General features: G+C 48.4%; 1 protein-coding gene across 1 annotated transcript in view; it reads right to left on the bottom strand.

The window, feature by feature from the left end:
* Positions 1 to 8,067: 8,067 nt before the first annotated feature.
* LOC137366907 (uncharacterized) overlaps positions 8,068 to 21,420 on the bottom strand; it is a 160,217-nt gene continuing 146,864 nt past the window's right edge. The window contains exons 13-17 of the mRNA XM_068028462.1: positions 19,051 to 19,146; positions 15,668 to 15,799; positions 9,851 to 9,910; positions 8,868 to 8,953; positions 8,068 to 8,163 (exon numbers count right to left, since the gene is read on the bottom strand). Coding sequence (XP_067884563.1) covers positions 8,068 to 8,163; positions 8,868 to 8,953; positions 9,851 to 9,910; positions 15,668 to 15,799; positions 19,051 to 19,146 — 470 coding nt within the window. The remainder of the gene's footprint in view (positions 8,164 to 8,867; positions 8,954 to 9,850; positions 9,911 to 15,667; positions 15,800 to 19,050; positions 19,147 to 21,420) is intronic.

Genomic DNA, 21,420 nt, shown 5'->3' with positions numbered 1-21,420 from the left:
TCATTCAATCTCATTTCGCTCTCTCCCCCCATCACTCTCTCTTTTCTATTTCCCTCTCTGTCACTTGCTCTCTCAGTCTCTTGCTCTCTCTGTCCACGTTGGGTCCCTTTAAGAGTTTGGGACAGTTCTGGCGTTGCAGTTTGGTGCTGGCCCCTCCCCCCACATGCGTGGTCACATGTCGCCGAAACCGCGGTTGCGCGGAAGCTGGAGGCAGCTTTTGACCCCTTTGACCTCCAAACATGTGGGTCGCTGCAGCCAATCAGATACTATGTCCCCCCGTGAACGATTTCCTGTCCCTCCAACAGCTTGTTCCATTGCCCAATTTATCGGTGTGTTTTCCCCTTCTGCTGATGTTGAATTTGTTTGTGATTATCACCTACTGAAGTTGTTGTATTTGTTAGATTTTTTTTGTCCTCACGAAGCTGTTCTTTTCCGGTTGAAATTGTTGAATTTGTTGGTATTTTATCCTGTTGAGGTTGTTTTTGTATTTGTTGGGGTGTTTCTCTGGCTGACGTCGTTGCTGTTGAATTTGTTTGTGTTTTTCTGCCGAAATTACTTTTGAATTTGTTGGTGCTTTTCGCTTGCTGAACTTGTTGTTGAAGTTAACTGTTTTTGCTTCTGCCAAGGGTGGTGTTGTATCTGTTGGTGTTTTTCTCTTGAAGTTGTTGCTGTATCTGTCGGTGTTTTTCACTCGATGTTGCTCGATTTCTTGGTGCTTTTCTCCACCTGCAGTTGTTTTTGAATTTGCTGTGTTTCTCCTGCTGACCGTGTTTTGGAACTTGTCGGTGTTTTTCTCCTCTTGAAATTGATGCTGCAGTTGTTGGTGTTTCTGCCCTGTTGAGGAGGTTTTTGTATTTGTTGGTGTTTTTCTCCTGTTGAGATTGTTGTTGAGTTTGTTGGTTTCTCTGCTGCTGAGGTTGTTGTTCTTTGTTGTTGTTTCCCTCCTGTTGAGGTTGTTGTAGAATTTGTTGGTGCTCGTTCTCTGTTCAAGTTGTTGTTGCATTTGTTAGTGTTTCTCTCCTGGTGAGGTTGTTGTTGAATTTGTTGGTGCTCTTTCCCTGTTCAAGATGCTGTTGAATTTCTTGGTGTTTCTCTCCTGTTGAGGTTGTTGTTGAATTTGTTGCTGCTCGTTCCCTGTTCGACTTGTTGTGGCATTTGTTTATTTCCCTCCTGAAGTTATTGCTGTATTTGTTCGTGTATTTTTGCTCCTGAAGTTATTGTATTTGTTGTTCTTTTTCCCCCTCCTGAAATTACTGTTGAATTCCCCTGTTCCTCCTAAACATGTTACACTCACCACCCCTCATGACTCAGCTTACACTAAAACTGTATCTCTGAGTGAAATCTCTCGAATGTACATGTAATAATTGCTTCCAGCATCTCCCTGGAAGCCTGTTCCATGGAGTGACCTCCCGCTCGCTGAAATAACCTTTCTGCAGATTTGTTTCCAGGTCAAATAATTAAAATGAAGTAACTACTACAACAAAGAATATTGTCCTTTTTCCATCAAGGAGGCTGGAATAGAAAGCGCTGGATGTTGTGTTACTGTTGTATGAAGCTCTGATTCGACCCCATCTGGAGGAATTCTGTTCAGTTCTGTGCACCTGCACCGCAGCTCAGGAAGGATATCTCAGCCTTGGAGGCAGTGACATCGGGTTTAAAAGGGTTAAATTAGCTTCACAGTTTGTATGGTCATGTGTCATATTCCCTTGAGTATAGGAATTTAAAGGGTGATGTCATTGAGGTAGTCGTTTGGAAGTACAGAACTTGAGTATTGCCGAAAATAGCGACATGTTGTCAAAGCTCTTCATCTTGCACTCACCAGGACAATCCGCAAGAATGCCAATTTTAAATTTTTTGTCAGTGTAATTCTTAGCATATGATTATTTAGCAAATGTTGTCCATTTGCAGAATCACATCTCATGTTGGAAACTGTGTATTTAGTTTTGCAAGCATGGGCTGGTGAGATACGGCCCGTACCTTGCCTGTTGCAAACAGTGGAAGGGATATGTGGGGATTATCCTATAAGCAGAGGTTGAGAAGTCTGCTCTGTGTATGAACAGTGAGGGGGTTCAGTGACAGAGCCATTCCTGATATCAGCAATTAACTCAACAGGAGTTGAACTGATATCATTGCGTGTTTGTTGGCCCCTCGAGCCTGCTCAGCCATTCTATAAGATCATGGCTGATCTGATTGTAGCTTTAACTCCACTTTCCTGTCTTCCCCCTATAACCCTGACTCCCTTGTAGATCAAAAATCTGTCCAACTCAAGCTTGAATATATTCAATGGCCCAGCCTCCGATGCTCTCCGGGGAACCGAGTTCCACAGACTCAACCTTTGAGTTGAGTCGATTTGGCCAAACTCTTCAACCTTTCCTCATAACAATCATAGAATTGTGATAATGCAGAAGGAGGCCATTCAGCCCATCATGTCCACTGGCTCTCTGAAAGAGCAACTTCTTCAGGTCCATTCCCCCGGCTTCCTCCTTTCACCATGCACATTCTTCCTTTTCATATAACTGTCTAATTCCCTTTTGAATGCTTCAATTGAACCTGCCTCCACCACGTTCTCAGGTAGCGCATTCCAGACTCGCTGTGTGAAAAGTCTTTCCTCATGTCACTTTTGCTTCTCTTACCAAATATTGTAAATCTGTGTCCTCTCGTTTAATATTTATTAGAGATACAGCATTGAAACAGACCCTTCGGCCCACCCAGTCATGCCGAACTTCTTCTTTGGCCTCCTTGTCTCGAAGACAATGGGTAAGCGCCTGAAGGTGGTCAGTGGTTTGTGGAACAGCGCCTGGAGTGGCTATAAAGGCCAATTCTAGAGTAACAGACTCTTCCACAGGTGCTACATATAAAATTGGTTGTCGGGGCTGTTACACAGTTGGCTCTCTCCTTGCGCTTCTGTCTTTTTTCCTGCCAACTGCTAAGTCTCTCCAACTCGCCACTCTTCAGACCCACCTTTATGGTTGTCTGCCAGCTCTGGCGATCGCTGGCAACTGACTCCCACGACTTGTGATCAATGTCACAGGACTTCATGTCGCATTTGCAGACGTCTTTAAAGTGGAGACATGGACATCTGGTGGGTCTGATACCAGTGACGAGCTCGCTGTACAATGTGTCCTTGGGGATCCTGCCATCTTCCATGCGGCTCACATGGCCAAGCCATCTGATGCTCCGCTGGCTTATATGCTGGGGATGTTGGTCGTCTCGAGAACGTCTGTGTTGGAGATACGGTCCTGATGCCAAGCATTCTCCGGAGGCAGTGAAGATGGAATGAATTGAGGCGTCGCTCTTGGCTGACATACGTTGTCCAGGCCTTGCTGCCATGCAGGAAGGTACTGAGGACACAGGCATGATACACTTGGACTTTTGTGTTCTGTGTCAGTGCGCCATTTTCCCACACCCTCTTGGCCAGTCTGGGCATAGCAGCGGAAGCCTTTCCCATGCGCTTGTTGATTTCTGCATCGAGAGACAGGTTAATGGTGATAGTTGAGCCTAGGTCGGTGAACTCTTGAAGCACTTCCAAAGCGTGGTCGCCGATATTGATGGATGGAACATTTCTGACATCCTGTCCCATGATGCTCGTTTTCTTGAGGATGATGGTGAGGTCAAATTCGTTGCAGGCAGCCGCAATCCTGTCGATGTGTCTCTGCAGACACTCTTCAGTGTGAGATGTTAATGCTGCATCGTCAGCAAAGAGGAGTTCCCTGATGAGGACTTTCCGTACTTTGGTCTTCGGTCTTAGACGGGCAAGGTTGAACAACCTGCCCCCTGATCTTGTGTGGAGGAAAGTTCCTTCTTCTGAAGACTTGAAAGCATGTGTGAGCAGCAGGGAGAAGAAGATCCCAAACAGTGTAGGTGCGAGAACACAGCCCTGTTTCACGCCACTCAGGATAGGAAAGGGGTCTGATGAGGCGCCGCTGTGCTGAATTGTGCCTTTCATATTGTCATGGAATGAGGTGATGATACTTAGTAGCTTTGGTGGACATCCAATCTTTTCTAGTAGTCTGAAGAGACCACGTCTGCTGACGAGGTCAAAGGCTTTGGTGAGATCAATGAAAGAAATGTAGAGGGACATCTGTTGTTCACAGCATTTCTCCTGTAGCTGGCGAAGGGAGAACAGCATGTCAATAGTAGATCTCTCTGCTCGAAAGCCTCACTGTGCCTCAGGGTAGACATGCTCAGCCAGCTTCTGGAGCATGTTTAATTCGACTCGAGCGAAGACTTTCCCTGCTATGCTGAGCAGAGAGATTCCACGGTAGTTGTTGCAGTCACCGTGGTCACCCTTGTTCATATAGAGGGTGATGATATTGGCATCGCGCATGTCCTGTGGTACTGCTCCCTCGTCCCAGCACAGGCAAAGCACTTCGTTCAGTGCTGACAGTATAGCAGGCTTGGCACTCTTGACTATTTCAGGGGTAATGCTATCCTTTCCCAGGGGCTTTTCCACTGGCGAGAGAATCAATGGCATCACCAAGTTCCGATTTTGTTAGCTGTACGTCCAGCTCATCCATGACTGGCAGAGACTGGGCTGCATTGAGGGTGGTATCAGTGACAACATTTTCCCTGGAGTACAGTTCTAGGTAGTGTTCCACCCAGCGGTCCATTTGCTTGCGTTGGTCAGTAATTGTGTCCCCTGATTCAGATTTGAGAGGGGTGATCTTCTTGATGGTTGGCCCAAAAGTTCTCTTCATGCCATCATACATTCCTCTGATATTTCCAGTGTCGGAGGCCAGCTGAATATGACTGCATAGGTGTTGCCAGTAGTCATTTGCGCAGCGCTTCTGGCTGCTTTAAGTGCTGCGGATGTTAACTCGCTGGGGACTTTCTTGGAGTTCAGCAGTGTAATGCGCTTAGTGGCTATGACAGGTTCCAGCTCTTCAATGTGAGATTGAAACCAGCCTGCATTCCGCTTCACACATTTGCCATAGGTGGTCATTGCTGAGTCATAGATGGCGTCTCTGATGTGGACCCTTTTGGTCTCTGCATCCCCTGTGGGAGTGTTTTGAAGGGCTTTTTCAAGTGAATTTAGAAACTTATGTAACCGCTGTGGATGAGAAATTCTGCCAGTGTGATGCGCGGGCAGCCCTTCTGCTTGGAGTGATGCAGCTTCTTTGGTTTGAGTCCAACCTTGCTGCACACCAGGGGCTGGTCGGTGTCGCAGTCCATGACAACAACCCATTAAGACTAACCCTGCATACTCCCTATCACCGACCTACACTCGGGGCAATTTCCAATGGCCAATTTACCTATCAACCTGCAAGTCATTGCTGTGGGAGGAAAACAGAGCAGCCAGCAGAAACCCACACGGTCACAGGGAGAACTTGCAAACTCCGCACAGGCAGTACCCAGAATCGAACCCGGGTCGCTGGAGCTGTGAGGCTGCAGTGCTAACCACTGCATCACTGTGCGCCCTGGTCTTGATCCTTTCACGAGTGGGAACAGTTTCTCTCTATCTACTCTGTCCAGACCCCTCATGATTTTGAATATCTCTCTCAAATCACCTCTCTGCCTTCTCTTCTCCAAGGAAAACAGCCCTAACTTCTCGAATCTATCTTCATAACTGAAATTCCTCATCCCTGGAACCATTCTTGTGAATCTCGTCTGTACTCTCTCCAATGCCCTCACATCTTTTCTCAAGTGCAGCACCCAAAACTGGAGGCAATACTCCAGCTGAGGACGAACTAGTGCCTTGCACAAGTTCAAAATAACTTCGTTGCTCTTATAATCTGTGCCACTATTAATAAAGCCCAGGATACTGTATACTTTATGAACCACTCTCTCAACCTGTCCTGCCACCTTCAATGACTTATGCACAAATGCATCCAGGTCTTTCTGCTCCTGCACCCTCTTTAGAATCGTAACCTCTATTCTATATTGTCTCTCCATGGTCTTCCTCCCAAAATTAATCACTTCACATTTCCTCACATTGAACCTCATCTGTCACTTGTCCGCCCATTCCACCAATTTGTCTATGTCCTTTTGAAGTTCTACACTATCCTCCTGACAGTTCACAATGCTTCCAGGTTTCGTATCATTTGCAAATTTTGAAGTTGTGCCCTGTACACCGAGGTCTAGGACATTAATATATATCAGGAAATGCCAGGGTCCCACCACTGATCCCTGGGGAACTCCACCACAAACCTTCTTCCAGCCCGAAAACATCCATTAATCACTATTCTCAGTTTTTTTGTCACTCAGCCAGTTTTATATGCATGTTGTTACCATCCCTTTTATTCAATGAACTACATGTTTGCTCACAAGTCTGTTGTGTGGAACTGTATCAAATGGCTTTTGAAGGGCCAGGTTCATCACGTCAACAGCAAGCTCGAATGGGCCGAATGGTCCACTCCTGTTGCCAGGATTTCTCATTTTCCTCTGTGAGTCCTCAAGTGAGCTGGATTATCCAGGGTGGAAGCACAGACCAGAATAGAATGGAGCAGCATGAGGTTTGGGGAATGCTGGGCAGACCCACTACGTACAGTCACATCCCTTCTGATCCCAGCCCTCAGCAATCATTTAACAGTGCGTGTTCCCTCCCAGAACAAGAAAACATTGGATTTCCATGATCAGATGGGAAAGTCATTCCAGCAACATCAATAATCTTCTTGAGACGGTCAGGTTTAGCGTTCATAGATATATTGAGCAGACAGAGAATGCAATAAAACTTTAAACACACAGTTTACAATCAGATTTACAATCACACTGGGTGGTCAGGGAGTCAAACACGTTAAAAGCCCTTTCCAAGCTGCAGCTCTCCTTGTCTGAATGTCCATCAATGGAAGATACGCAGCCATGTTCACTTATTGCAGACGTTTTACATCGTTACACTAGAGAGTTGTGACCAATGAGTCATTTCACAACAGTTCAACTGACTGATCTGGATGTTAATATTGGGAAATTGGAGAGTAGCTGGGAGTCACTGAATGACAATCATTTCAGGGGGATAGGTGAACAAGGTTCTGAGTGAGTTAAGACACAGCAAATGATTGCATGAGTATAAGATCAGGAAGTGTGAAAGATGTGAGCTTGGCCAGGAGAGCATTGGAATAGTCCAGGCTCGAGGTAACAGAGACACGGATTAGGGTTTCAGCAGCAGATGAGCTGAGGCAGGGTCGGAGTCGAGAGATGGTATGGAGGTGGAAATGGACAGTCTTGGTGATGGTGTGGATATGTGGTCGGAAACTCATCTCGGGGTCAAACACAACAACAAAGGCTAAAAACTGTCTTGATCAGTTTCAGACAGGTACCAGAGATGGTGTCGGTGGTCCAAGAATGACATTTGTGTCGGGGACCACAGACAATGGCTTCAGTCTTCCCAATATTTAGTAGGAGAAAATATCTGCTCATCCAGTATTGGATGTTAGACAAGCAGTGTGGCAGAGCAGAGACAATGGAAGCATTCACAGAGGTGTTATTGAGATGGAGTGTTGTCAGCATTAGGTTCCTGAGCTCAGTATAACTCCCTTCCTTTGTTATTAAACATTTGACATATGCCACACATAAATGCTTTGTACTCAATGAAAGCTTTCCTTTTCAATATATTTTGATTCTGCAAAGTTCAGCATCAACCGATCCCCCATTCTGCATGAACCCTCAATTTAAAAGATGTTATCTACCCTGAGGTTCTCCTTGGACAAGGACGAACTGTTTTCCTTGCCCCAATTCTCAGTGCTGACAGCTCCATGAAGCTTAGGGACCTCTACTCAATGGTAGATCTTTAAAGAAACTCCCTCATTAAACCTGAGATCACTTCATCCTGTAACTGGCCAGAGCTGTCAGGTTAGTCTGGGTTCAGCTGACCAGTGGTCACTGGATACAAATGGGATCGTACTTCTCTATTTAACAAAGCAATAGCTTAAAGCTCCCACACCCCTGCGGTATAAAGACACACCAATTACAGTATAACATTAGCATACTTCTAGTCGGAGATTAACCCTTTGCTGACAATTTCCTTGAGTTAAACAAGGTGAAGATAAGATGGCACAGTGATTGAGTGAGGATGCAAAACACACAGAGACTGGATCACACGTGTTGGATGCTTGTTGACATGTCCAAACTCCTTCACACTTCCACAGGCGCACTAGCCGAGCACTGAACGTCTTCTGGATCCAATTCGAGCTTCGTGTGTGGACACTGATCCTGGAACATGTGCTTCATCTGCATCGCAGAGAGGAGAAACGATGAGTATTACTGCAAGGGGAGGAGTGAATAGAAAGAGACAGAGAGGATACAGACAGAGATCGGGAGAAAGGGTGGGGACAAGACAGTGAGAGACAGGGTGAGGCAAAGATACTCAGATAGAGGGAGAGATGGAGAGGGAGGGTGGGAGAGCTACAGGGATTGAGACAGAGGTAGAGAAACAGATGGCGTGAGAGCGAGAGGTCGTCAGAGATGCAGTGAGGGAGAGACAGACACAGACAGAAAGAAAGACAAAGAAAGAGAAATACAGAGTGGGTGAGCGAGGCAGAGAAAGAGACAGAGGTAGAAAGGACATAAAGAGAGAATGGGGAGATTGAGAGGGAAGATCAGAGAGAGGTTACCATCCAACGAGGAGGCCATTCATCCCCTCGAGTCTGTTATACAGGAACAGGAGGAGGCCATTCAGCCCCTCGTTCGAGTTCTTACACGGGAACAGGAGAAGACCATTCAGCCCCCTCACCCCCTCTCGAGCCTTTCACACAGGATCAGGAGGAAGCCCATTCAACCCCTCACAAGCCTGATCTGGGGGACCAGAAGATAAGCAGAGGGGGAATTAGAGCTGTTTAAATAATGATCTGGAGTTCCCATTCAGTGAATACAGACAGTGAGAGGGAGGATCTGTTGTCTCCCGTGTTTCTCCTCAGTACAGTGCAGTCTCTCACCCTCTCCACAACGATTCTCTTTGCAGATTCTTCATCCAGATCAGTCATTGAAGTGATCTTCACATTAATCCTCTTGTATTTGGTACCTAAACACAACAGTCACAACATCAACAGGTTGAACACACCCAGAGTTTAGCACAGGGCACGGGACGTATTTCGAATGATCTCTCCTCTCTAATTTAAACTCTCTTTCCTCCAGTTTGTCATAAACTCGTTTGTTCATCTGTCTCTGTTATTCTCTCTATCTCAACTCGTCTTGTCTCTAATCTGCCCTCCCTGTGTTATCATCCTCTATCCTGCACTCTCTTCTCTGTTGCCTCTTGTTCCATCTCCCAAGATCATTTGCATTCCGTGTTTACTCCGGTCTCACTGCCCTTTTCTCTGTCTCTGTCGATCACTCTCACTCTCTCTCTCTCTCTGATGCTCTCTGTCCCTCTAACAAAGACAAAGACAGAGAGACAGACAAAGAGCATCTGTGAGAGAGACAGAGAGAGAGAAAGTGAGAGTCAGAGAGACAGACAGGGAGACAGAACATCAGAGAGAGTGGGAGACAGAGTGAGGTGAAAGAGGGAGCTGGAGAATCTGAGAGCCACAGAGGAGAGAGGCGGTTACAGAAATGAAATATATTTATATATGCGTGTGAAAGGCAGATAAAGGAGAAACAGAGAGACAGAGATAAAACTGAGAGTTACAGAGAGAGGGATGTGAGATAGAAGCTCAAAGATATTTCTGAAGGAATTTCTGGACGTTTACGTTTCTGTGTTTCCCAATGTATCCACTCAGACTGAACACAAGTGACTGCAACTCTTGTCTGACAGCACAGACTAGGCAGAGAGAGAGAGAGAGTGAGAACGATGGGTTTCCCTACACAGAACGATCACACAGCTGTTTGGAGGCCCTCGGTCCTGATATATTTGTGCTAGACTGAGACAGGAGGAGGGATTTAATATTCCTGAAATGTGGAGAATCTGAAATATTCCCACCGTCATCAGAAACAGGCTGGGAGTCGGGAGGTTCCTCGGGAGTAGACGGAATCCCCGAGTCTGAGAGGGTCAAATAAAGACAAGAGGAATTTCACTGGGATTCAGAACGCTGGATGAGTGGACGGAACTGTTTTCACACAGAACCTCCTCTCGTATGTAATCTAACTCCCTCGACAAACTGAATCAATGTGTACCAGCCTTTACCGAGGGGAGACACCAGACATCATCGGCTGCAGAATCAGTTACTACTCCGACAAGGAAAAAAAAACTAACAGAGAAAACTCAGGAGATTATCAAAGTGATCAGCGAAACGACAGGGGGAAAGTGGAGTCAGAGAACAACAGAGAGCAGGAGTGAGAGAAAAGGAGGGAAGGCGACAGGAGTGAGACACAAAAGAGTAAGGGAGATCTGGAATGAGTGAGAACAAGAGAGAGAAAAGAAAACAGCACTGCAATGTTCCCCGTAATCAATACTGATACCCCTCCTCCTTTCCTTCCTCCCCTCTCTTTCCTGAACACCTTGTAGTCAGGAATATTCACTACCCAGTCCTGCCCCACTTAGAGCCAGGACCCTGTTATTGCCACAACATCATATTTCCACGTGGCTATCTGCGCCTGAAGCTCAACAACCTTATTTACCACTCTCCGTGCATCCATATACACACACATTAAACTGAATTTACAGCTTATCTCCTTTCCTCTTCCACTGCCCCCGTCTAATACGATACTCTTATCGACTCCAGTGTTATCTGTCCCTCCTAATTCTCTGTGCATCTGTGCTTTGCTCTCTAATAATGCTCAGACCACTGTTTTTCCTGATGTATATTAATGACATAGACTGGGGCGTACAGGGCACACTTTCAAATTCTGCAGATGACACAAAACCTGGTTGTATTGTGAACTGTGAGGAGGACAGTGATAGACGTCAGGAGGTCATAGACAGGCTGGTGGGATGGGCAGACACTGGCAAATGAAATTTATCACAGAGAATTGTGAAGTGATTCATTTTTGGTCAGACGAACGAGAGGCAATATAAAATAAAGGATACAATTCTAAAGGAGATGCAGGGGCAGAGGGACCTGGGGGGAACATGTGCACAAATCATTGAAGGTGGCAAGACAGGTCGAGAGAGCGGTTAATACTTAGCAAGGATGTTAAGGTATTCAAGAGGGTGCAGAGAAGATTTACCGGAATGGTTCCCGGGATGAGGGACGTCAGTGACATGAATAGATCGGAGAAGCTGGGGCTGTTCTCCCTGGAGAAGAGAAGATTAAGAGGAGATTTGATCAAGATGTTCATAATCAAGAGGGAATGAGACAGAGTAGTCAGGGAAAAACTGTTCCTCTTGGTGGGAGGATCCAGAACTAGAGAGCAACGGTTTTAGGTGAGTGGTAAAAGTCACAACAGAGACAGGGAAACCTTTTCACACAGCGAGTGGTTAGGATCCGAAATGCACTGCATGAGAGCGTGCTGGAGGCAGGTTCAATTGAGGCTTTCAAAAGGGAATTGGATAATTGTCCTGGCAGAAACAATCTGCAGGGCGACAGGAAAATGGCAGGAGTGGGAGTAGGTGAGTTGCACTGCCAGAGAGCTGGCACGGTGAAGATGGGCTGAACAGAAACTTTCTGTGCCGTAACCAGTCTTTGATTCCATGATTCTGCGATGATAACCCCACAAAGCAGATACATTAGCTTCTAGAGCCCGCTGGGGTAGTGGATGAAACCTCAGTAGATTCTCTAGTCAATTGTTCCTCGGATTCCTGAGTTTGAGCATCATGCTGCCCTCAGTCTCTATCACAGTCACCTCAGTCACTGCATTACACTCACCTCAGTCACTTTATCACATTCCCCTCAGTCACTGTATCACACTCTCCTCAGTCGCTGTATCACACTCCCCTCAGTCACTGCAACACACGCCCCTCAGGCACTGTATCACACTCCCCTCAGTCACTGCATTATATTCCCTTCAGTCACTGCACTCCACTCCCCTCAGACAGTGTATCACACTCTCCTCAGTCACTGTATCACACTCCCCCAGTCACTGTATCACACTCCCTTCAGTTCACTGTATCCCACTCCCCTCAGACAGAGTCTCACACTCCCCTCATTCAATGTATCACACTCCACTCAGTCACTGCATTATATTCGCTTCAGTCACTGCACTCCACTCCCCTCAGACAGTGTATCACACTCTCCTCAGTCACTGTATCACACTCCCCCAGTCACAGTATCACACTCCCTTCAGTTCACTGTATCCCACTCCCCTCAGACAGAGTCTCACACTCCCCTCATTCAATGTATCACACTCCACTCAGTCACTGCATTATATTCGCTTCAGTCACTGCATCCCACTCTACTCAGACAGAGTATCACACTCCCCTCAGTCAATGTACCACACTCCCCCAGTCACTGTATCACACTCTATCAGTCACTGTATCGCACTCCCCGCTGTCGCAGTATCACACTCCCCCAGTCACTGTATCACACTCTATCAGTCACTGTATCCCACACATTCAGTCACTGTATCCCACTTCCCTCTGTCACTGTATCACACTCTCTCAGTCGCTGTATCACACTCCCCTCAGTCACTGTATCACTCTCCCCCAGTCACTGTATCACACTCTATCAGTCACTGTATCGCACTCCCCGCTGTCGCAGTATCACACACCCCTCAGTCACTGTATCCCACACATTCAGTCACTGTATCCCACTTCCCTCTGTCACTGTATCACACTCTCTCAGTCAATGTATCCCACTTCCCTCTTTCACTGTATCACGCTCACCTCAGTCACTGTATCCCACTCCCCTCAGTCACTCTATCACACTCCCCTCAGCCACTGAATTCCACTCTCCTCAGTGACTGGATCATACTCCCCTCAGTCACTGCATCACACTATGCTCAGTCGCTGATCCCACTCCCCTCAGTCACTGCATCCCACACCCCTCAGTCACTGTATCACACTCCCTTCAGTCACTGTATCACACTCCCCTCAGTCGCTGCATTCCCCTCTCCTCAGTGACTGGATCATACTCCCCTCAGTCACTGCATCACACTACCCTCTGTCACTGTATCACATCCCCCTCAGACACTGCATCACACTACCCTCAGTCGCTGCATCGCACTCCCCTCAGTGACTGTATCATACTACCCTCAGACACTGTATCACACTCCCCTCAGTCACTGTATCACACTCCTCCAGTCACTGGATCACACTCCCTTCAGTCACTGTATCCCAATCCCCTCAGTTAGTGTATAACACTCCACTCCGTAACTTTATCGCACTCCCCTCAATCACTGTATCACACTCCCGGAGTCACTGTATCACACTCCCCTCAGTCACTGTATAATGCTCCCCTCAGTCACTGCATCACACTCCCCTCACCCACTGTATCACACTCCCCTCAGTGACTGTATCCTACTACCCTCAGTCACTGCATCCCACACCCCTCAGTCTCTGAATCACACTCCCTTCGGTCACTGTATCCCAAACCCCTCAGACAGTGTATAACACTACCCTCCATAACTTTATCGCACTCCACTCAATCACTGTATCACACTCCCTGAGTCACTGTATCACATTCCCCTCAGTCACTGTATAATGCTCCCCTTAGTCACTGTATCACACTCCACTCACCCATTGTATCATACTCCCCTCTGTGACTGTATCACTCTTCCTCTGTCATTGTATCACTCTCCCCTCTGTCACTGTATCACATCCCCCTCAGACACTGTATCACACTACCCTCAGACACTGTATCACACTCCCCTCAGTCACTGCATCCCACTCTCCTCAGACAGTGTATCACACTCCCCACAGTCACTGTATCACTCTCCCCCAGTCACCGTATCACACTCTCTCAGCCACTGTATCACACTCCCCTTAGTCACTGTATCACACTCCCCTCAGTCACTCTATCACACTCCCCTCAGTCGCTGCATTCCACTCTCCTCAGTGACTGTATCATACTCCCCTCAGTCACTGTAACACAATACCCTCAGTGGCTGCATCCCACTCTCCTCAGTGACTGATTCCTACTCCCCTCAGTCACTGCATCCCACACCCCTCAGTCACTGTATCACACTCCCTTCAGTCACTGTACCCCACTCCCCTCAGTCGCTGCATTCCCCTCTCCTCAGTCACTGTATCACACTCCCCTCAGTCACTGTATCACACTACCCTCAGTCACTGTATCACACTCCCCTCAGTGTCTGTATCCTACTCTCCTCAGTCACTGTATCACACTCCCCTCAGTCACTGTATCACACTACCCTCAGTCACTGTATCACACTCCCCTCAGTGTTTGTATCCTACTCTCCTCAGTCACTGTATCACACTCCCCTCAGTCACTGTATCACACTACCCTCAGTCACTGTATCACACTCCCCTCAGTGTCTGTATCCTACTCTCCTCAGTCACTGTATCACACTCCCCTCAGTCACTGTATCACACTCCCCTCAGTAACTGTATCACACTCCTCTCAGTGTCTGTATCCTACTCTCCTCAGTCACTGTATCACACTCCCCTCAGTCACTGTATCACACTACCCTCAGTCACTGTATCACACTCCCCTCAGTGTTTGTATCCTACTCTCCTCAGTCACTGTATCACACTACCCTCAGTCGCTGCATCCCACTCCCCTCAGTGTCTGTATCACACTCCCCTCACCCACTGTATCACACTCCCCTCAGTCACTGTATCACACTCCCTTCAGTCACTGTATCCCAATCCCCTCAGTCAGTGTATAACACTCCCCTCCGTAACTTTATCGTACTCCCCTCAATAACTGTATCACACTCCCGGAGTCACTGTATCACACTCCCCTCAGTCACTGTATAATGCTCCCCTCAGTCACTGCATCACACTCCCCTCACCCACTGTATCACACTCCCCTCTGTCACTGTATCACACTTCCTCTGTCATTGTATCACTCTACCCTCTGTCACTGTATCACATCCCCCTCAGACACTGTATCACACTACCCTCAGTGACTGTATCATACTACCCTCAGACACTGTATCACACTCCCCTCAGTCACTGTATCACACTCCTCCAGTCACTGGATCACACTCCCTTCAGTTCACTTTATCCTACACCCCTCAGACACTGCATCACACTCCCCTCAGTCACTGCATCCCACTCTCCTCAGACAGTGTATCACACTCCCGGAGTCACTGTATCACTCTACCCCAGTCACCGTATCACACTCTCTCAGTCACTGTATCACACTCCCCGCTGTCACAGTATCACAATCCCCTCAGTCACTGTATCCCACACATTCAGTCACTGTATCCCACTTCCCTCTGTCACTGTGTCACACTCTCTCAGTCACTGTATCACACTCTCTCAGTCACTGTATCACACTTCCTCTGTCATTGTATCACACTACCCTCAGTCACTATGTCCCACTGCCCTCAGTCACTATATCCCACTCCCCTCGGTCAGTGCAACCTTCTCCCCTCAGTCACTGCATTACTCTCCCCTCAGTAACTATGTCCCACTCCCCTCAGTCCCATTGGTGGGAGGATCCAGAACTAGAGGGCACCGGTTTTAGGTGAGTGATGTAAGTCACAACAGAGACAGGAAAATCTTTTCACACAGCGAGTGGTTAGGATCTGAAATGCACTGCCTGAGAGTGTGCTGGAGGCAGGTTCAATTGAGGCCTTCAAAAGGGAATTGGAAAATTATCATCGGAGAAACAATCTGCAGGGAGATGGGGAAATGGCAGGAGTGGGAGTAGATGAGTTGCACAGGCATAGAGCTGTCAAGGTGACGATGGGCTCAATGGCCTCTTCCTGTGCTGTAACCAGTCACTTATACCATGATTCTGCGATGATGACCCCACATGACAGGTACCTGAGCTTCTAGAGCCCGCTGGGGTGGAGGATGAAACCTCAGTAGATTCTCTAGTCGATTGTTCCTCGGATTCCTGAGTTTGGGAAGTCACGGGTTCTGTATTAAAGGGAGGGAGACATTGCAAAGCGAGACATGGAGAAAAACACATCAGGTCAACAGGATGGTGCTCGTGTCAGGAGAATGACAGATAACAATCTTTATAAAACCATTATCTTCCATCCTGTTCACTACATTACTGCGTCACACTCCCCTCAGTCACTGTATCACACTCCCAGCGGTCACTGCATCACACTCCCAGCGGTCACTGCATCACACTCACCTCAGTCACTATATCATACTCCCCTCACTCACTGTATCCCACTCACCTCAGTCACTGTATCACACTCACCTCAGTCACTGCATCACACTCTCTCAGTCACTGTATCACACTTCCCTCAGTCACTATATCACATTCCTCTCAGTCAATGTATTCCACTCCCCACAGTCACTCGATCACACTACCCTCATTCGCTGCATCCCACTCCCCTCAGTGACTGTATCATACTCCCCTCAGTCACGGTGTCACAGTACACTCAGTCGCTGCATCCCACTCCCCTCAGTGACCGTATCCTACTCCCCTCAGTCACTGTATCACAGTCCTTGAGTCACTCCATCACACTCCCCTCAGTCACTGTGTCACACTCGTTCAGTCACAGTATCACACTTCCCTCTGTCACTGCATCACACTCCCCTTAGTCACTGTATCACACTCCCCTCACTCACTGTGTCAGACTCCACTCTGTCACTGTATCACACTTCCTCTGTCATTGTATCACACTCCCCTCAGTCACTGTATCACATTCCCCTCAGTCACTGCATCACACTCCCCTCACTCACTGTATCACACTCCCCTCTGTCACTGTATCACACTCCCCTCAGTCACTGTATCACAGTCCCCTCTGTCACTGTATCACAGTCCCCTCTGTCACTGTATCACACTCCCTCTGTCACTGTATCACACTCCCTCTGTCACTGCATCACACTCCCCTCAGTCACTGTATCACATTCCCCTCAGTCACTGTATCACACTCCCCTCACTCACTGTATCACACTCCCCTCAGTGACTGTATCACACTCCCTCTGTCACTGCATCACACTAACCTCAGTCACTGTAACAAGTTCCCCTCAGACACTGTATCATACTACCCTCAGTCGCTGCATCACACTCCCCTCAGTGACTGTTTCATACTCCCCTCAGACACTGTATCACACTCCCCTCAGTCACTGTGTCACACTCGCTCAGTCACAGTATCACACTTCCCTCTGTACTGCATCACACTCCCCTCAGTCACTGTATCACACTCCCCTCACTCACTGTGTCAGACTCCACTCTGTCACTGTATCACACTTCCTCTGTCATTGTATCACACTCCCCTCAGTCACTGTATAACATTCCCTTCAGTCACTGTATCACACTCCCCTCACTCACTGTATCACACTCCCCTCTGTCACTGTATCACACTCCCTCTGTCACTGCATCACACTACCCTCAGTCACTGTATCACACTCCCCTCACTCACTGTGTCAGACTCCACTCTGTCACTGTATCACACTTCCTCTGTCATTGTATCACACTCCCCTCAGTCACTGTATCACATTCCCCTCAGTCACTGTATCACACTCCCCTCACTCACTGTATCACACTCCCCTCTGTCACTGTATCACACTCCCTCTGTCACTGCATCACACTACCCTCAGTCACTGTATCAAGTTCCCCTCAGACACTGTATCACACTACCCTCAGTCGCTGCATCACACTCCCCTCAGTGACTGTTTCATACTCCCCTCTGTCACTGTATCACACTCCCTCTGTCACTGTATCACACTACCCTCAGTGACTGTATCACACTCCCCTCAGTTGCTGTATCCCACTCCCCTCAGACACTGTATCATACTACCCTCAGTCTCTGTATCCCACTCCCCTCAGTCACTGTATCCCACTCACCTCAGTCACTACATCCCACTCTCCGCAGTTACCACATCCCACTCCGCAAAGTCAATACATCCCACTGCCCTAAGTCACTATATCCCACGGCCCTCAGTCACTACGTCCCACTCCGCTCAGTTACTACATCCCACTGCCCTCAATCACTGCATCCCTCTCCCATCAGTCACTATATCCCACTCACCTCAGTGACTATGTCCCACTCCCCTCAATCACTATGTCCCACAGCCCTCAGTCACTATATCCCACTGCCTTCAGTCACTATGTCCTACTGCCCTCAGTAACTAAATCCAACTCCCCTCAGTCACTTTGTCCCACTCCCCACAGTCACTATATCCCTCTCCCCTCACTCACTGTATCCCACTGCCCTCAGTCACTATGTCCCACTGTCCTCAATGACTATATCCCACTCACCTCAGTGACTATGTCCCACTCACCTCAGTCACTATGTCCCTCTGCCCTCAGTCACTATGTACCATTGCCCTCAGTCACTGTGTCCCACTGCCCTGAATGACTATATCCCACTCCCCTCAGTCACTATATCCCTCGCCCCTCACTGACTATATCCCACTGCGCTCAATCACTATGTCCTACTGCCCTCAATAACTATATCCCACACCCCTCAGTCACTTTGTCCCACTCCCCACAGTCACTATATCCCTCTCCCCTCATTCCCTATGTCTCACTCCCCTCAGTCACTACATCCCACTGCCCTCAATCACTATGTCCAACTTCCCTCAGTCACTACATCCCACTCCCCTCAGTCACTATGTCCTCCTCCCCTCAGTCACTACATCACTCTCCCCTCACTCACTATATCCCACTCCCCTCAGTCACTATGTCCCACTCCCCTCAGTCACTACATCCCTCTCCCCTCACTCAGTTTATCCCACTGCCCTCAGTCACGATGTCCCACTTCCCTCAGTCACTATATCCCACTCCCCTCGGTCAGTGCAACCTTCTCCCCTCAGTCAATGCATCCCTCTCCCCTCAGTAACTATGTCCCACTCCCCTCAGTCCCATTGGTGCGAGGATCCAGAACTAGAGGGCACCGGTTTTAGGTTCGTGGTAAAAGTCACAACAGAGACAGGAAAATCTTTTCACACAGCGTGTGGTTAGGATCTGAAATGCACTGCCTGAGAGTGTGCTGGAGGCATGTTTAATTGAGGCTTTCAAAAGAGAATTGGAAAATTGTCATAGGAGAAACAATCTGCAGTGCGACGGGGAAATGGCCCGAGTGGGAGTAGGTTAGTTGCACAGGCATAGAGCTGTCACGGTGACGATGGGCTCAATGGCCTCTTCCTGTGCTGTAACCAGTCTCTGATACCATGATTCTGCGAAGATGACCCCACAAGACAGGTACCTGAGCTTCCAGAGCCCGCTGGGGTGGAGGATGAAACCTCAGTAGATTCTCTGGTCGATTGTTCCTCGGATTCCTGAGTTTGGGAAGTCACGGGTTCTGTTATAAATGGAGGGAGATATTGCAAAGTGAGACATGGAGAAAAACACATCAGGTCAACAGGATGGTGCTCGTGTGAGGAGAATGACAGATAACAATCTTTATAAAACCATTATCTTCCATCCTGTTCACTACATTATTGTGTCACACTCCCCTCAGTCACGGCGTCACGCTCCCCTCAGTCTCCATCACACTCCCCTCAGTCACTGCATCACACTCCCCTCTGTCACTGTTTCACACTCCCTCTGTCACTGGATCACACTACCCTCAGTCGCTGCATCACACTCCCCTCAGTGACTGTATCATACTCCCCTCAGACACTGTGTCACACTCCCCTCAGTCACTGTATCATACTACCCTCAGTCGCTGTATCCCACTCCCCTCAGTCACTGTATCCCACTCTCCGCAGCTACCACATCCCACTCCGTGCAGTGAATACATACCACTGCCCTCAATCACTATGTCCCACTCCCCTCATTCACTATGTCTCACTCCCCTCAGTCACGACATCCCACTGCCCTCAATCACTATGTCCAGCTGCCCTCAGTAACTACATCCCACTCCCCTCAGTCACTACGTCCCACTCCCCTCAGTCACTACATCCTTCTCCCCTCACTCACTATATCCCACTACCCTAAATCACTGCATACCTATCCCATCAGTCACTATATCACACTCACCTCAGTGACTATGTCCCACTGCCCTCAATGACTATATCCCACTCCCCTCAGTAACTACATCCCACTCCCCTCAGTCATTATGTCCCACTCCCCTCACTCACTATATCCCACTCCCCTCATTCACTATGTCTCACTCCCCTCAGTCACGACATCCCACTGCCCTCAATCACTATGTCCCACTCCCCTCATTCATTATGTCTCACTCCCCTCAGTCACGACATCCCACTGCCCTCAATCACTATGTCCAGCTGCCCTCAGTAACTACATCCCACTCCCCTCAGTCACTATGTCCCACTCCCCTCAGTCACTACATCCTTCTCCCCTCACTCACTATATCCCACTACCCTAAATCACTATGTCCCACTCCCCTCAGTCACTACATCCCTCTCCCCTCACTCACTATATCCCACTGCCCTCAGTCACAATGTCCCACTGCCCTCAGTCACTATGTCCAACTGCCCTCAGTAACTACATCCCACTCCCCTCAGTCACTATGTCCCACTCCCCTCAGTCACTACATCCTTCTCCCCTCACTCACTATATCCCACTACCCTAAGTCACTATGTCCCACTCCCCTCAGTCACTACATCCCTCTCCCCTCACTCACTATATCCCACTGCCCTCAGTCACAATGTCCCACTGCCCTCAGTCACTATATCCCACTCACCTCGGTCAGTGCAATCTTCTCCCCTCAGTCACTATATCCCTCTCCCCTCACTCACTATATCCCACTGCCCTCAGTCACAATGTCCCACTGCCCTCAGTCATTATGTCCCACTCCCCTCAGTCACTATATCACTCTCCCCTCACTCACTATATCCCTCTCCCCTCACTCACTATATCCCACTCCCCTCATTCACTATGTCTCACTCCCCTCAGTCACGACATCCCACTCCCCTCAGTCACTATGTCCCACTCCCCTCAGTCACTACATCCTTCTCCCCTCACTCACTATATCCCACTACCCTAAGTCACTACATCCTTCTCCCCTCACTCACTATATCCCACTACCCTAAGTCACTATGTCCCACTCCCCTCAGTCACGACATCCCACTGCCCTCAATCACTATGTCCAGCTGCCCTCAGTAACTACATCCCACTCCCCTCAGTCACTACGTCCCACTCCCCTCAGTCACTACATCCTTCTCCCCTCACTCACTATATCCCACTACCCTAAGTCACTATGTCCCACTCCCCTCAGTCACTACATCCCTCTCCCCTCACTCACTATATCCCACTGCCCTCAGTCACAATGTCCCACTGCCCTCAGTCACTATATCCCACTCACCTCGGTCAGTGCAACCTTCTCCCCTCAGTCACTACATCCCTCTCCCCCAGTAACTATGCCCCACACCCCTATGTCCCATTGGTGGGAGGATCCAGAACTAGAGGGCACCGGTTTTAGGTGAGTGGTAAAAATTACAACAGAGACAGTAAAACCTTTTCACACAGCATGTGGTTAGGATCTGAAATGCACTGCCTGAGAGTGTGCTGGAGGTAGGTTCAATTGAGGCTTTCAAAAGGGAATTGGAAAATTGTCATTGGAGAAACAATCGGCAGTGCGACGGGGAAATAGCAGGAGTGGGAGTAGGTG

Source organism: Heterodontus francisci, unplaced genomic scaffold (assembly GCF_036365525.1).
Source record: "Heterodontus francisci isolate sHetFra1 unplaced genomic scaffold, sHetFra1.hap1 HAP1_SCAFFOLD_500, whole genome shotgun sequence".
In the NCBI taxonomy this organism is placed as follows: Eukaryota; Metazoa; Chordata; class Chondrichthyes; order Heterodontiformes; family Heterodontidae; genus Heterodontus; species Heterodontus francisci.
The sequence above is the reverse complement of the archived record's forward strand: the minus strand, read 5'-3'. Positions and strand labels throughout refer to the sequence as shown.